Below are 14,908 nucleotides of genomic sequence, written 5' to 3' on the forward strand. Positions count from 1 at the left end.
ATGAACTCCTAGATGGCGTAAGGTTAAAGTGCAGCCCCCAGATGGCAATACTGAATAGGCCAGTGGTGCAAGTATGACAAATTAGGGAGAAAAGTACACCAGGTCTCTTGAGTAACCAAACACCAGAAATTTCAGTAATTTCTAATTTCCTCCTTAGTAACCTGGTCTTAAGGACTTCCAGCAAGACTGCAGTCAAGAGCACCTCAAGTCTCCCAGTTACTTGCAGGGAGAGACAAGGTTTTCCTACAAGGAGTACAAACTGTGAGCCTGAGTCAACCTTTGACACAGGCATATTTGTTTCAATAGAAATTGCTTTCCTCTTCATGTATCTAGAGACAGCAGTTGGGAAAAAGGCCAAGCTTCTTTCTGTCACTAACATAAATGACAGGCACATTAAGTACAGCGAACAAGAACCCTGGAGTAAACAAAATCAGCATTTATTCCTCATTCATATTTTTACAAGATTGCTTCATTGTTTTCACAAAAGAACACATACCAGAGATACATGAGTTAATCTACAAAACCAGATATGCAAACCAAGGTGATAAGGTACATGAAAATCCACATGCTTCATGATACAGTTGCCACATGCCTGTCTTCTAAATGCAAGGGAAGTTGCTGTGGGGTACACAAACATTAGTTCTGCCATACCAAAATGAGATTGCTAACTCTAAAGACACAGAGCTAAACAATGTATTTACAAAGCACTACCTCTACCAGTCTTCATCTAGGTTTGAAACAGGTAGTTAGTTGTTCAGCTACCAAGCCTTCATGGAAGGTGAAACAGTCTAGCACTCCTACATGGATTCACACAGTTTTTAGTTTTAGTCACAGGAGACACAAGAACAAGTATCTATTGCTGATAAAAGTGGTATGTGAAGATGCATCATCCTCCTGGAAGGAGTTTGGAGCATTGCTGCTCATTCATCCATTCATCACTACTCTGGGTGCAAAAATGCATCCATTACCAGGTATTAAAAGTCCAAAGCTAAGAATTGCCCTTCTCACTGGATCCAGCAGAATGGAATCCAAAGTTTCTAGGTCTCCATCACTGGAGAGGAGCTGACAAACACCTTCTTTTCTCACAGCTCCTGGTGGGGGCCATTTTGCTGAAAGAGGCTGGCAGTGATTTATAGTGTCAGCATTAAACTGAAAATGCTAAAATAACTTGACTTTTACTGAAGCAATTTAACCACTGCAGAAAAACTGTTTCTTGATTGAGATTCCTTCCTTCACTGTTAAAAATATTAAGATTATTTTTATTTTTACTGATCAGGACTGGTGCAAAGTAGATATTTTTGGCAGGAAGATGGGATTGTTAAAGTGGGCTCTTCTACTACTCACATCACAAAAGGTGGATCTAGCACTTCCCTTATTTATTTCTGTGAGCTACCCTGTTATTCCTTGTTGGAATCAAGAATTTAGCTTGGCTTTAAGTTTATTCAGCTTCTGACATTAGAGGGAATAACAAATTTAAAAGGATTTATTCTTGTAATCTCCAGAGTGGATTACCCAGGTTGCCAACTGCTTATGCTGTGAGGGTACCCAGAGGAGCTGCAGGCATTCAAAAACACCGACATGGTAGTATGGAGATCTTCCTACAGAAGAGGTTTTTACCCATTTCATAATCTTCATGATGTACAACATATAAAAACAGTTGAAAAACCACTGGTGTGGTGGTGTAAATATACTTGGTGTAAATATACTTGGTACATCTTGTACCAAGTATATTTACTTCTGTCACTCTTAGATTACTCTAGTATACCTGCTGCATCTATAGGAGTGGGAATAACAGTGTCCTGATTCTTATAAGTGCCAGGTGATAGTTGTCATGTTCCTAGGATTTTGTTTTTCAATTTTTACATGTCAGGAAGAATGCACAAAACAAGCACTGCATCTGGGTACTTGATCCCTCGCACTGCAACTGATGTTTCTATGCCACTCTTGAGGTACCTGCAGTCATCCCTGTCTGTTCGTGAGTATACAGCTAAATGGAATAACAGCAGCTAGAACAGTGCCTTTCACACCCAAACCTGCTCACAAGCACAGAAATTCAGTTTCCAAATGCAATCATGTAAGCCAATATGTATCAAAAAGTATAAGCAAACTCACACAGATGTAGGTGACTTATTAGAACCTAGTAGCCTTAGTATTATTATGACCTAGTAGAAAATAAATGATGATGTGTCAAAAAAATAATTTAACATAGTAGACTTTAGCTATTACTCATTACAGAACATACTTAAATCATTAAATCATAGAATCATAGATTAGTTTGAGTTGGACAGGACCTTTAGAGGTCATCTAGTTCAACCTTCCTGCAATGAGAAATGAGGTCACCCACTTGATCAGGGTGCTTACAGCCCTGTCCAACTCAGCCTTGAATGTTTCCAGAGGTAGGGCAAAGTAAAACCAAACTTGCATATGTGAGCATACACACAAAACAGCATGCTGCTCAAAGTGCAACAACACAATTAGGAAGCCATTAAAAAGAATCTGTCTCAAGCTATTATTTACTAAAATAACAACAGCCAGAAAAGGTCACAGAATTACAGAATTTTTAAGGACCTCTGGAGATCGTCCAGTCCAACTCCTCTGCCAAGGCAGGGTCACCTAAAGCAGGTGACACAGGAACACATCAAGGGAGGTTTGGAATGTCTCCAGAGAGAGAGAGTCCGTGGGAGAGGATTGCAACAGTGATCTCCCTGGGCAGCCTGTTTCACATGTTGAGGTGGATGCAGGACAAAAATGAACATCTCTGGAGACATTTTTCTCAGGCACATTGCTATACACAGCAGTGATGATTACATAGCAGTATAATTTTTTACCCTTGGTGACAGGCCCTAGGTGATGTATCTCCCTTTTGACTTGGTGCTGCAGATCCAGCATCTGTGCAGCAAAAAGCAGAAGTGTGCTTGGGATTCTTTCCTTCTCCACTGGAAACCTGCAGGCTCACTTGGGTTTAACCCTGGACACCAAATGGCACCTTCAGTCACTCCAGAGATTTGCTCAGTCCACCCTCCTCTGACTGTCCCTCCCTCAAGTTGACCATCTACTGCAGGAACTGTTCCAAGAATGAAACAGTGGGACAATTTACAGACAAGGCTCTAGAGTGTGACCACCATTATCCATGTTATTAAGAATGGAAGTTCAATGCCTTGATTGTGTTAGCACACTGCCTTGTCGCACAAGCCAGAGGTTGCTAAGGGGTCCCCTCTTCAACTCATGCCTGAATTCTCAAGGTGGGGGAAATAAGTCCAGCTCTTCTATCCTCCCATGTGTTCCTATTTCTGACAGAGCACTGTACGGATGAACGTGGGGGATGTGCTCAACAGAGGCCACATTTACCAACAGCTCCTGGAGGATTTGTGGTTGACTCAGCACAACACACTCTAACACTGGGCTGATCTTCACGGCATTAAGCTCTTAATTATTACTCAGATGTATATATCAACAAATCCTCTTAATTCAACTGAGCAACGAAGCAGAAAAGACTGTAGTCACAGTATTATTTTAGTATAGTTAATAAGATTCAAAATTACATGCAGTTTATCCTTGTAAAATCTACCAAAGGGAAAACAAAACCCTGATCCAATTCTACAATAATAGCACTAGAGTGCATGATGAGATCCTGTTATTCCAAAGGGTTTTGCTGAATTTTAGCCTGATCATTGAATTGCTTACTGTACAAAAAGCTACAATATATTGAAGAGAGTCAGAACAGAAGTGGAAAATCCAGGCCTAACAGAAAGGCAAGTTTTCTATTCATTTTGACCAGGCAAATAACCAGGCAAATGACGAGGTGACTAAAAACCAGCAGTTCAGCTTTTATCTAAAAGTCATATGCTCATTTTCTTGCTCTGAGACCTCTCAGTCTTTTCCCAAAGAAACTTCCATTTCTGCTTGTCAAAGTTTACTTAAGACTATAGATGAGGACTTGAAGGTGGCAGGGCTCTATATCTTATAAAAATTACATGATGTGTCAGTATTCGCAACCTCTGGTGCAACACATCAGTATTAGTAAGATGTCACAGCTGTAAGAAGCCCAGTTCATTTACAGGAGCAGTCCTAAGGGATGTACTACAATGATTTCAAAACATTGGATCAAACTAGCTGTAGAGAGTGTGATGGCCATGATGTCCCATTAATGGGCCCCTTTTTATTTCAAAATGAATGCTATCTAGAAAGGACAAAGGTGTGAGAAGCAATTCATTGCATGGTGATGAATACTACTGTTTTGTCTTTATGTTGATCCCTTTTTAAAAAGACAGAACTTAAATATATAAATATATGAAAAGCATAGATAAATATATAGAGATAGCTATGTTAATATGTGGTTTGATCAGAACTGGATTAAGCAAAGACAATGTAAAGACACCACAACAGCATGATTAAATAAAATACTCGTTACAATTTGCATTTATGTAATTCCAAAACCAAGCAGTAAGAAAGCCATATACAGCAGGGAGTAAGTGTCATTATTTTAATGTTGGAGCCTTGGTAACTTAGATTCACTTAATGGTGAGCCATAATCAAAAAAATTCAGGTGAAAAATTCAGCTGTTCTGACTCCCATTTTTTTACCTAGTTAAGAATCAGAAAGGCTTGGGAGCAAGATAAGAAAACTTTAGAAATACAGAGTATTTTTACTTGAGCCTGTACTCAGAGGTTATAATGAGCAAAGCGCTGACTCACCTCTTTGCCAGTGGCCCTAATCAGTTAAATTAGCACTAAACAGATTCACTGTTATAAAATCACCCTATTTAAAATAACTCTGAATTATACTTGCATTTTGGAGAACGGGGTCTGCACAGGTACAAGTGAATAGTGCCTTATTCTCTTTCTTGTTTAATTAATCCAAGTGTATTTACAGCGAGCAGTAATTCATCAGGCTAAAAAATCCTGAAATGTACCATATCACAGTTGCAGCAAATTCACCTATACACAAGGAAAGCCTCATTTCTCCCTTCAGTGGTGTTACATTAACGTGGCTTTAAATCTGGTTGAGCTAATCCTTAACTCATTTTAGTGTGACAGGAAAAAGAACTTCCAATCTTCTACAGAAGGCAGCTTTAAATTTGTTGCAATTTTTTGTTTTTTCATTTTTTTAAAATTATTTGACTCCAGTGTCAAATGAACCTTGGCAACAGATGTAGTGACAGATTGCCTTCTGAGCTTAGATGAGTGAGTTAATTTTACATGATAATATAAACATTAAGGAGCCTTTGTTAAGTAAATGAGGATATAAGACTAGATAGAGAAAAGTTCATTATGAAACCAAGCTAATGTAGCACTTGCAGGCATGGAGAACTTGCTGCTCCAGAAGAAACACGTTCCTGCAACCCGGAGAAATACTTTGCTTCTTTTAAAAGCTGAATTGAGAAGAAGCAGCTCCACAATGCTGGGACTTGTCCTGCAACTAAAGTGCTGTTGGTCCATTTAGTAGAAGTCTCAGTCATGGCAGGGGGGTAAAGCACCGAGACTGCTGATATTTTCAAATCTCTTAGCAGCAGTAACCACACAGCAGCTTTTCTGCAAAATAAACAGAACAAGAATCCAGTTAATTCAGCAGTATATTTTTTTTCATTTGGTTAAGTGTTCTGGGATGACCACATGGTGGTTTCTTTGAGCATAAAGAAAAGAAAGCAACACTGAAGGTTCTTGCTTACAAAGAATTCTCACAGCCACCGTCTCTGTGAAATGTTTTATACAATATTAAAAAGACAAGGCCTCTTTGTTAAGTGGAGAATTGATCCTGGAAGTGTCTCTTTAAATGCAGCTACTCTGCTTTTTTGCTTCTCTTGTCACACAGATCACAGTATGCAAAGGCATGATGCAGACCTCTCCATTTATTTGTGTTACCACTGCAAGCATTTATAATGCCAGGTCTAAATCAACTGGCACTTGAGTGCATTATTTTGGGTTAAATGTGGTAACCATACTACTTGCCTGATAAAAATAGCTAAAGGGATTCTTTAAAACTAAAGCACAGCTATGACTTTAGATCCACTCATTAAGTAAACTCAAATAAACTCCAAAAAGAAAAACACACAGAGAGGAAATAACACTGCAAAAGCCAAAACCAGATTTTCCTGCAAGTTAGATCATGGGTAGGTTACTATGTTACAAAGCTATTAAAAGTTTATTTAAAAATAATTTTGACTGCTGTTGGACAGTCAATTTATCTTAAAGTTGACTTTGGTTGTAACAGAAAATTGTGTAATACAGTGCTTCCTGTGTTACAGAGGGAGGATTTTCACCATTTTGTTGTTGTGTTTGTGGCCACAAGTTAGTGGCTTGAAATGGGAAATCCAGACACAAACACTAATCTTGCAACAGGACTGGAAAACCTGCTTAGAAAACTACCGCGTAGAAGCACACAGGTGAGTGGACCAAAGCTTCATGGAATCTGTCTCAGCACCAGTGAAGTGAAGGTGAATATGAAGGATCACAAAGAGGTATAAATTCACACTGGACTTCTATGCCAGAAGTTGATGCCTAGATATTATTACTGCATCAGGAAATAACATGGCTTCAGAGAGCAAGTGGGATGTGAAAACGGTACCTTAGTTCTTACTGGCTTCCACTGTATCATGGAAAGGCAACTTCATGTCTCTGAAATAGCTCATGTAAAGATCATTATCTTCTGTGTTACTACACTACACTGTATAAAATCTGCTCTAATCTTACTTAGTCAGAACAAATTTCAACCTCTCACAATACTCTGCTTTCCACATGTTCCTGGAAAAAACTTGTTGCAAAAAAAAGCCAATATATCACTTGTCCTACCAAGCAGATGATGGATGATGGCACCACTAAAAATTTGCCTTTTGGCAAGTAGTGAAAGGTGGACTACTTTTATTTTGGCATCCTGTTGTTACTCATGACGCACTACTAAAAGGAAGTGGTTTTACAGCGTGTGTGTGTTTTCAGCCTAATTCATGTCTTGACCCTCCACTGAGTTTTGCCCAGAAATGGCCTTCAGAACCTTTGAGCATTTCCCCTGGTCCTTGAAAAGAGCCACCAACTTCTGTGGTAGTTGGTGAAAGTGGCTCTGAGAATTGGAGTATTGGTTTATGAGGATACTGCAGCACCTGAGGCAGCACGACTTCAAAGTGGCTGAGTAAGTGTGCATTGGTCAAAGACCAGGGACAGAGAAACAGACCAGACTTGAGTCTCCCTGATCCCCAGGGGAGGCAACCAAGCCAGCCTGAGAACCACTAATGAACTGTTTGTTAATAAAAGGGCAAAGACAAGGAGCCAGGGAAAAAGGACAGAGAGATGCTCTGTCAAACTTGTTTGGATTGCTAAAAGAGAAAGGTAAGTGCCATGTCAGAACTGGGCCCTCGGACATGTGGAGCTGCTTCTTTCAGGGGTCACCTTGCTTTGGTTTTGCTGCAGTTAGTCAAGCTGCCCTGAGGGTCTGGCCCGTGCCTCTGCTAAAAAGTTATTATTTTTCATATTTCTACCCTTTTTAAACTGTACTTCTAACCACAGCATGAAAACCCAAAAGCTTTCAACACTGAAAAATTATTGGGTGAAATCCTGCCCCATGAGAGCCAGTGGGAGCATAACCATTCCCTCTAAAATGGCCAGGGTTTGCAGCACATATGGCTCCATACCCATTAATTATTTTGCACATTGCTGTTACTTGGTGTAAGTAATAGAGCCAGTTTACATTTTGAATGCTTTCCAGACAGCAGCAGGGGTGGTGGTGGTGAATACAGTTTGGACCGTGCACTTTGGACTACACCAGGTTTTCAGCTGTCCACTGATCCCTTCCACAGGGGCTACAGCTTTTACATCTGAAGGAATATTTGGGACCTGAAACAAACCTTCTGTTTGGCAGCTCCTTCAGAGAGGTTATTGAGCCAGGGGTGCTTGAGACACACAGTCACCTTTAGCCTTTTTCTAAGCAGGGAAAAAAAAAAGATACCATTATTGAAGCACTAACTAAAGACAAATCGTATCTTACTTCTACTTAAGGTAATGGCAGAAGAACACTGCAACATCAGCACGTTTAGTGAAGCTATTTTGCAAAGCACAATATGAATAAAAAATATTGGGGGAGAAGATACAAAGGACAACATGAGCTGTAAGGTTTGCATTAGGGTAGGGTCTGGTGATAAGAAGGACAGTAGTTTGTGTTTTTGCAGCATTTGGAAAAGACTGTTCCTGAGATTACAGAAATCAGAACTTCACTGGAGCCCAACTAAAGGAGTAAAATTATATCCTACGAAAACTTCTGAAGATATATTAACCATGACAAGTTTTCCTATTTTTACTGTGCACACACACTTAAAAATCTTCTGATAATCTCATGGGAACTGCTGTTCTGGGAGATTACAATAAAAAGTAAATTTAAGCGAAAATCAGAGTAATTTCTTTGATTTTTTTATATCCTATTTTATAGTAGTTCCGGTTATCCTTCGTCTATAACAGGAACATTTTGCAAGGGCAGAGCTGTCAATACACTATTCAGTCCATCCCAGGCTACAACTGCATGATTATCATGATAATCTTTGCTCCTATTTTAATAACATTATTTTGTTAATTAATATCATCTATTCATTCTTAATGATGGCTGTATATGAAAATGCACTTTGACCTATACATCCTAGGCAATACAGTAGTCATTTTATTTAACCCAAAAGTGCTTTGCCTGCAAAGGAAGAAGTGAATATTGCACTTCAAATGCTGTAAAAATTCTGAAACCTGCTTAAAATTATCCTCTTGTGAACCACTAAACCACAGAGTGGATTCACTTAGAAACAGCCAACAGAGGTGTCACCAACAGCGTGAATCTTCAAAAGTTACTGAATAACAGGAATAACCAAAGTAATTTAAAGTCTTTTTGCTCCTCCAGCTCAGCCTAACTGAATTGTTTGCTTGAGCAAACTACTCCTTCTGTGCTGGCCACTAAGCTGGCTACCCCTGAAGGGCAAGAAGGTGCTTAAGTACAAAAGTATGCACCAGGGGAATTTCCAAGCTCTGTTGGGAAAGGCGTCTCTTTGGAAGAGGTAGGATGAAACAGCACTCAGGGGCGTCTTCAGAAGAGCTTGAAAGGGTTTTCAAAGCAGGAACAAGAATCATACCGAGCTGGAAAATCCTTTTCATGTGGCAACGCAGTGCTCATTTTATAAATAATTTCATTTGGCTAAGAAATTAATCCAGTCAGCAACACGCAGCATTGCAGGATCTTATATTTCCTCCCAGACATGCAAAAACTGATAAGCAAGTGTGAGCATGCAAATTCTAACAGCTAAAAAAAGCAATGGGACACATGTGGCTCCCAGTGGCAAGAAATGAATCAGTGACAAAGACTCAAATGAAGTTAAGAAAAAATGTAAAAGCAAAGTGATGTGGCAACACAAGAGGGCAACAGCAGATGCACAAGGATATTTAAATGTAGGGACCTGAAGTCTGCAGTGGAGCTTGTGGTCTGTTAACCATGGGTGTTTTAAGGCAGCAGTTGCACTTAATCTCCAGCTAGAGGAAAACCAGAATGCTATTAGGAGTTTGTCCCAGAATCTTACAATTCAGCAATTATCTGCTGCAGGTCATGTGTTCTGCCATCATTCAATGCTGTCATTTCAGAACATCCATGACAGATGGCAGGTTAATTAAGTTTTATTTTACTGCAAAAACGTATTCAGGTAATTTCAAAGCATTTGATGGAGACAATGAACATCATAAATGAAGTGTAATTACAATACATTATAACTTATGTAGGCATAAATAAACATAAATCATATTAATTCTGCAATGGAGCAGCACAAGTGACACAAATGTGTCATGATGACATGGAATACACATTTCAAAGATACAGGATTATATACCATTTCTCCTTGATGAGAAGCTTTGATATGAAATCTTTGGCCTCATCAGAAACATCTCGAAATTCCTCATCTTCAAAATCCCAGTTACAGGCCAGGATATTGTTGAGGGTCTCATTGTCATCATCACCCAAGAAAGGAGACAATCCAGTGAGGCTGAAGCAAAAAGGAATATGTTCAGTACTCCTGTCTTTCCTTCTTCCTGTACATGGTCTCCAGTGTGCCAGCTGAGATTGTTCTGTCATTCTGGCCGATATTACAAAATTCTACTCTCTAAGAAGATCTCCAGACCATTCCCATTTTCTCATCTATTTAAATGTTTAAATAATCACCCCTCTTCTCTAACACACCAAATATTACTGTCTTTCAAGGTAGATCATATTTTCTAGACCTTTGACTGCTCTTATACTAACCACTGGGAATTTACCAATTTTACATTATTCTGGAAGCGTGGTGCTCAAACACTCCTGAGAGATGTGCAAAAAGCCAAATACAAAAACTTCATGGCAATTGGAAAAGAGGAGAGATTTCTCAATATGGAACTTAGAAAGAAATTTACATTTCCCATTTTGGGTACACAGTTTGTCACACTTCCAGTATAACAGCAAACTTGGATGACTGATACAGTTCAACACGGAAGCAGCTTACAAAGCAGATAATGAATCCTACTTACAGCATATAAGCAATGACTCCTAAACTCCACATGTCTGTAGGAAAAGAGACAAACTCATAATTCACAACTTCAGGAGCAAGAAATTCTGGAGTCCCAAAGTTAACTCGAAGTTTTTCCCTGGGTTTATATCTAGGATATGGAAACATTAACAAAGGACATCAATTACAGTTCTTTATTAAAATTACATCATCAATTGTCTAGCACTTAGAGGAATTCCAGAAGCATACAGAAAATTCAGTAGGGAAAAAAGGACAGGCAGAGGCACAAACTAAAAATAAATATACCCATATATAGAATGAAAAGCATTTTCAAGCTTTCTATCATACTAGGACAAAATGCAATTGCTACAAAAAGGAAGAAATTCATAATTCAAGGACTCCTCAGAGCAGCTCTTACCATGCTTTTGGGACTTCTCCATATCATAGGCATGAAATTTTTAACCAGTAAATCCTTCACTGAGGTTATAGCACCTAATAAACTAGAAAGGGTTATAGTATGGGATATATTGTAAGAGCTCTCAATGGTATCTTACACTCTCTTTGGAAGAATCTCTTAATACTGGAGACAAGAGACTAGACAAGATGTGCCACTGGTTTTGTGGTGTTTTAGCTGTTCCAAGATACTTATATGCATTCTTAGTGAGAATCAGCCCTCTTTCAACCTTCTACCTGAAAAGAAGGTTTCAGGAAAAATCTTTTTCACTCAGCTCCAAACATTCCATATTAAAATATATCCCTGGTTAAAAGAAACAAACTTGTCCTAAAAATAGTAGAAGACCATTATGTATCAGACACATCATGGCAGGGATGCAATACTTTTTTCATTATTTCTTAATTAATTTATTGTTAGTGAGAACACATGCATGTACCTTCTTGCCAATCCAAAATCAATAATTTTTATTTGATTTGCCTCTCGGTTCACGCACAGGATATTCTCAGGCTGCCAAGAGAAAAAAAAAACCAAACAAAAAACACTTGAATGAGAAAAAAATATGAAAAACTGTGCTTTTAGTAAACTGCAGTGAGAATAACACTAATAACAGTGTAAATATGTCTTAAGCATCTTTCTCCTTGTTCAGATCTCTCTGCATGGATACCCTGCTTGCTGTCACACAGCAATCAGAGCCATGCATTTTGTGCCCCCCAACAGCTTTATCGTCTCCAGGGCTTTTGAATTTGACATAAGGCAGCAACTCAGAAAAAGAAGGCATTAGGGGGAGGGGGACAGGGAGTCCAGACTTCCAAGGAGGAGTTTCACTGTGATTTTATGGACCTTAATAAGCTCACACTGATATTTTTTTTTTTAAATAAATTTTTGGGGCTTTGAAATTTATCTTACAGCTTTACATTTCTGAATTCTTACATGTTCTGTCAGATTGAACATTCATATATTAAGCCAGTAATATCAACTTTATGTTTTTTTCAGGTGTTTTAGCAAAAAATAGGATTCACAGGATAAACCCCTCTGGGTTTTCATAGGGCCAAATGCTACTCTTCACTTTCCTGGCAGGAATCCATTAATTTCCAAGAATTACTCCAAATTCTTACAGAAGGACCTGAGAGAAGGATTTGGCCAATTGTCTTTGAAATGTAAATACCTAAAGCACAGTCCCATATTCCCTGCCAGCACTTTTATAGCTACTCTGTCTTATTGCTCAGTGAGTCCTCTTTGAAACAAAACAGCCCTCAACACTTAAAACATTAGTTAACCTTTGTCACCATTACTAATTCATTTTACATGTAGGACTTTTAAACACCATATGTCCATAGTTTCTGATGTCCTGGATGATTATGGTCAAGATGATTTTCTTTCAATTTCAGGCTTTCTTTCCTAAACTCATTTGTTACTGACAGCAATCTATGAACAAGCAAAACAGAAGGGAGAAGCCATAGCTGGCAAGCAGATGAAAAGAGGTCTCTGGGATTAATTTCTTGGACTGTATATGTATCTTTTTGTCAGCAGCTTGACCTCATATTAAAACTGTGCCATCTCAAGATCATAATTAATGTGTCCCAAAGAACTGTGTGAACTTCTGTTTGACAGGTTTCTAGGTAACTGGATGTTTGTAGAGAAAGAGAAAAGCAAGTCTGGTCAATGATCAGCTACTGAAGCAGGTCCCAACAAGCATCTGCTCATTTCCTTAACCACTGCAATAATATATATATATGCTAACATCATTAAAGATGTCCTATATTAACTCAGTTGTTACAGGCCAAAGCCAGCAGCTGTTATAAAAATCTCACCAGAGTAAAACATCTTGTGCACTCCTTGTTTCTTTTTATTGTATTGTAAAGCTCAGGGATCACTAGGAAGCTTTCTAGCCAGTCATAAAACTTAAGACATCATCCCATTTTATTCCTGCACTAAATAGAGGTAATAAACAAGTCCATTATTTAATAAGAACATAGGCTAAGGGAAAAGGAGCCAGCTGAAGTGTACAGTTTAATGAAAAATAGTAACAAATGTTTTCTGAGGGGTGGCAGTTGAGCATTTTCAGTTGACCAGAGTGAGAATGTGCAAGTCCATGGTAGAGTACTTGTATATGTGTGAGTACGGGGCAGAGAATCTACCACCTTTCTCTGGGCTTTCAGCTACACTAGCAGCCATTGCCTAATCCAACACAGACACACTGTATTCATTACATTATCCACTGACTATTTTTATTCCTTTCATTTCAGAAAGTACTTTTTAATGTGCTTCCCCTTAATCTGGCTATCTATTGATGCCTTTTCATAACAACAGCAGTTTAGTGTAGTCCTCAGAAGGTTGTGTGGGCTTACACTGATCCTGAATGACCCTTGAATTTAGTTCCACTCACTCATACATTTCTGCATAGTAAAAACAGAGATAATTTGACCCCATGGCTGCTGTATAAAACATGTATCTTATGCAGTTGAATTAAATAACAGTTGCTCAATATCTTGAGATCTAAATACTGAAATTAAAAATAGCAACATATTTGTAGTCAGCTGCTGGCTTTCTTTAAAATCAGTCTGTGGAAAATTTAAGCACTATGAAGCTTGATGACATATGACCACAGTTTTAATCTAATTTATTTAGTCCTGTAGTAATTTAACTGATCTCAATGTGGTTAAAGTAAATATGCATTGAAATCAGGAAAGCAGAATAAGGCTCTTTGTTGTTTCTGCCACAGGAATCTGCTAAGCTTTATGGCCTACCATTAAGAATGGAATTTCCACATCTGTCATTGCACAAAACATACATCTCAAAACTCTACCTTGAGATCCAAATGAAGAATGTACATTTGGTGCATGTACTGAATTCCCTTGCAGATCTGCTTTATGAATGAGATAGTATCCATCTCTGTCAAATTGTAGTTTTCATCAATAATTCGGTCAAATAGCTCTCCTCCTTCCACACTGAGGAGAAAAAGACAATAAAGCAGTGACCAAGTTCAAATCCAATCCCATACAGTAAGACTAATGCAGAAAATATGCTATTGACTATTTTTGTCATTCACAGTCAAGTTCAGTAAGATTATCTTGTACTCTGATCTGATCTTTCTAAAATCTGAGTTCTGATGCATACTGGTCTGAACCTGTTCATGGCCTATGAGTCCAGCCTCCCATCCACTGAAAACCATTAATGTCTTGAAATTTGGATATTGTGCTGTCTTGAGTCATCATTTTGTGCCACTGAAATTAATGAAGTTCCATGGAAAACTGAAACAACATGATGGAGAATCTGCATTTAAATCTGTGATCTCTTCCCTCTGATTTTAAGAGGGACAGGATCCAAAACGTCAATCTGAAACTAACTAAAGTCAACAAAAATTACTTAATTTCTCTTCACATTTCAGTATGCCTCCAGCTTATCTGTTCATAGGTACACAAATACTTTTCTTTTGTGCTATGTTAATCATATAAACCAAATTCAAAGGACTATTTGAGAATATCCAGAATAGTCAAACTCACCCAGCTTTGAACCTTCTGCCACGCATCTCAATGTTTTAGTTTTGGCCTTTTTGGCTTCCTTAAGACAGCATCTGCTTAATTTGACCCTAAGAGAGGTATTTTGTGCCTATTAGCATGATAACCCAGCATAAAAAGCAGGTTTATACTTAGAGGCACCCAGTATAAGGATTAGCCACAACACCCACACCTGGCTCCTCTTTGGTATCAGATGTCTTCTTCTTTGCCTCACTGAAAAGGAGATAGTCTGAGAGAGGTTTATTTCTTAGCTGACACAAATTAAAGCATTAAATTAAAGATAAGATATGTAACACAGCTCTATTTTCAATTGGAGGAGTTGCTTTACAGCACCTGGAATGTGGCACACTACTGGAAAAAAGCCATAAATGGCTGCATTGGAAAACTTTTCTCTTAAATTCTCTTTTTTTCTGTTGTTCATGAGAACATATTTCATATGCATTTTCCACC

The 14,908-nt window shown here is 38.4% G+C and overlaps 1 protein-coding gene across 1 annotated transcript in view; it reads right to left on the reverse strand.

Moving 5' to 3' along the window:
- Positions 1–416: 416 nt before the first annotated feature.
- The window catches only part of MYLK4 (myosin light chain kinase family member 4), a 33,734-nt gene continuing 19,242 nt past the window's right edge, over positions 417–14,908 (reverse strand). Inside the window, exons 8-14 of the mRNA XM_033519301.1 lie at positions 13,747–13,888; positions 11,377–11,447; positions 10,509–10,637; positions 9,839–9,991; positions 9,416–9,488; positions 7,835–7,910; positions 417–5,531 (exon numbers count right to left, since the gene is read on the reverse strand). Of these exons, the coding sequence (XP_033375192.1) occupies positions 7,863–7,910; positions 9,416–9,488; positions 9,839–9,991; positions 10,509–10,637; positions 11,377–11,447; positions 13,747–13,888 (616 nt within the window). The 3' untranslated portion in view covers positions 417–5,531; positions 7,835–7,862. The remainder of the gene's footprint in view (positions 5,532–7,834; positions 7,911–9,415; positions 9,489–9,838; positions 9,992–10,508; positions 10,638–11,376; positions 11,448–13,746; positions 13,889–14,908) is intronic.

Source organism: Parus major, chromosome 2 (assembly GCF_001522545.3).
Source record: "Parus major isolate Abel chromosome 2, Parus_major1.1, whole genome shotgun sequence".
Taxonomy (NCBI): Eukaryota; Metazoa; Chordata; class Aves; order Passeriformes; family Paridae; genus Parus; species Parus major.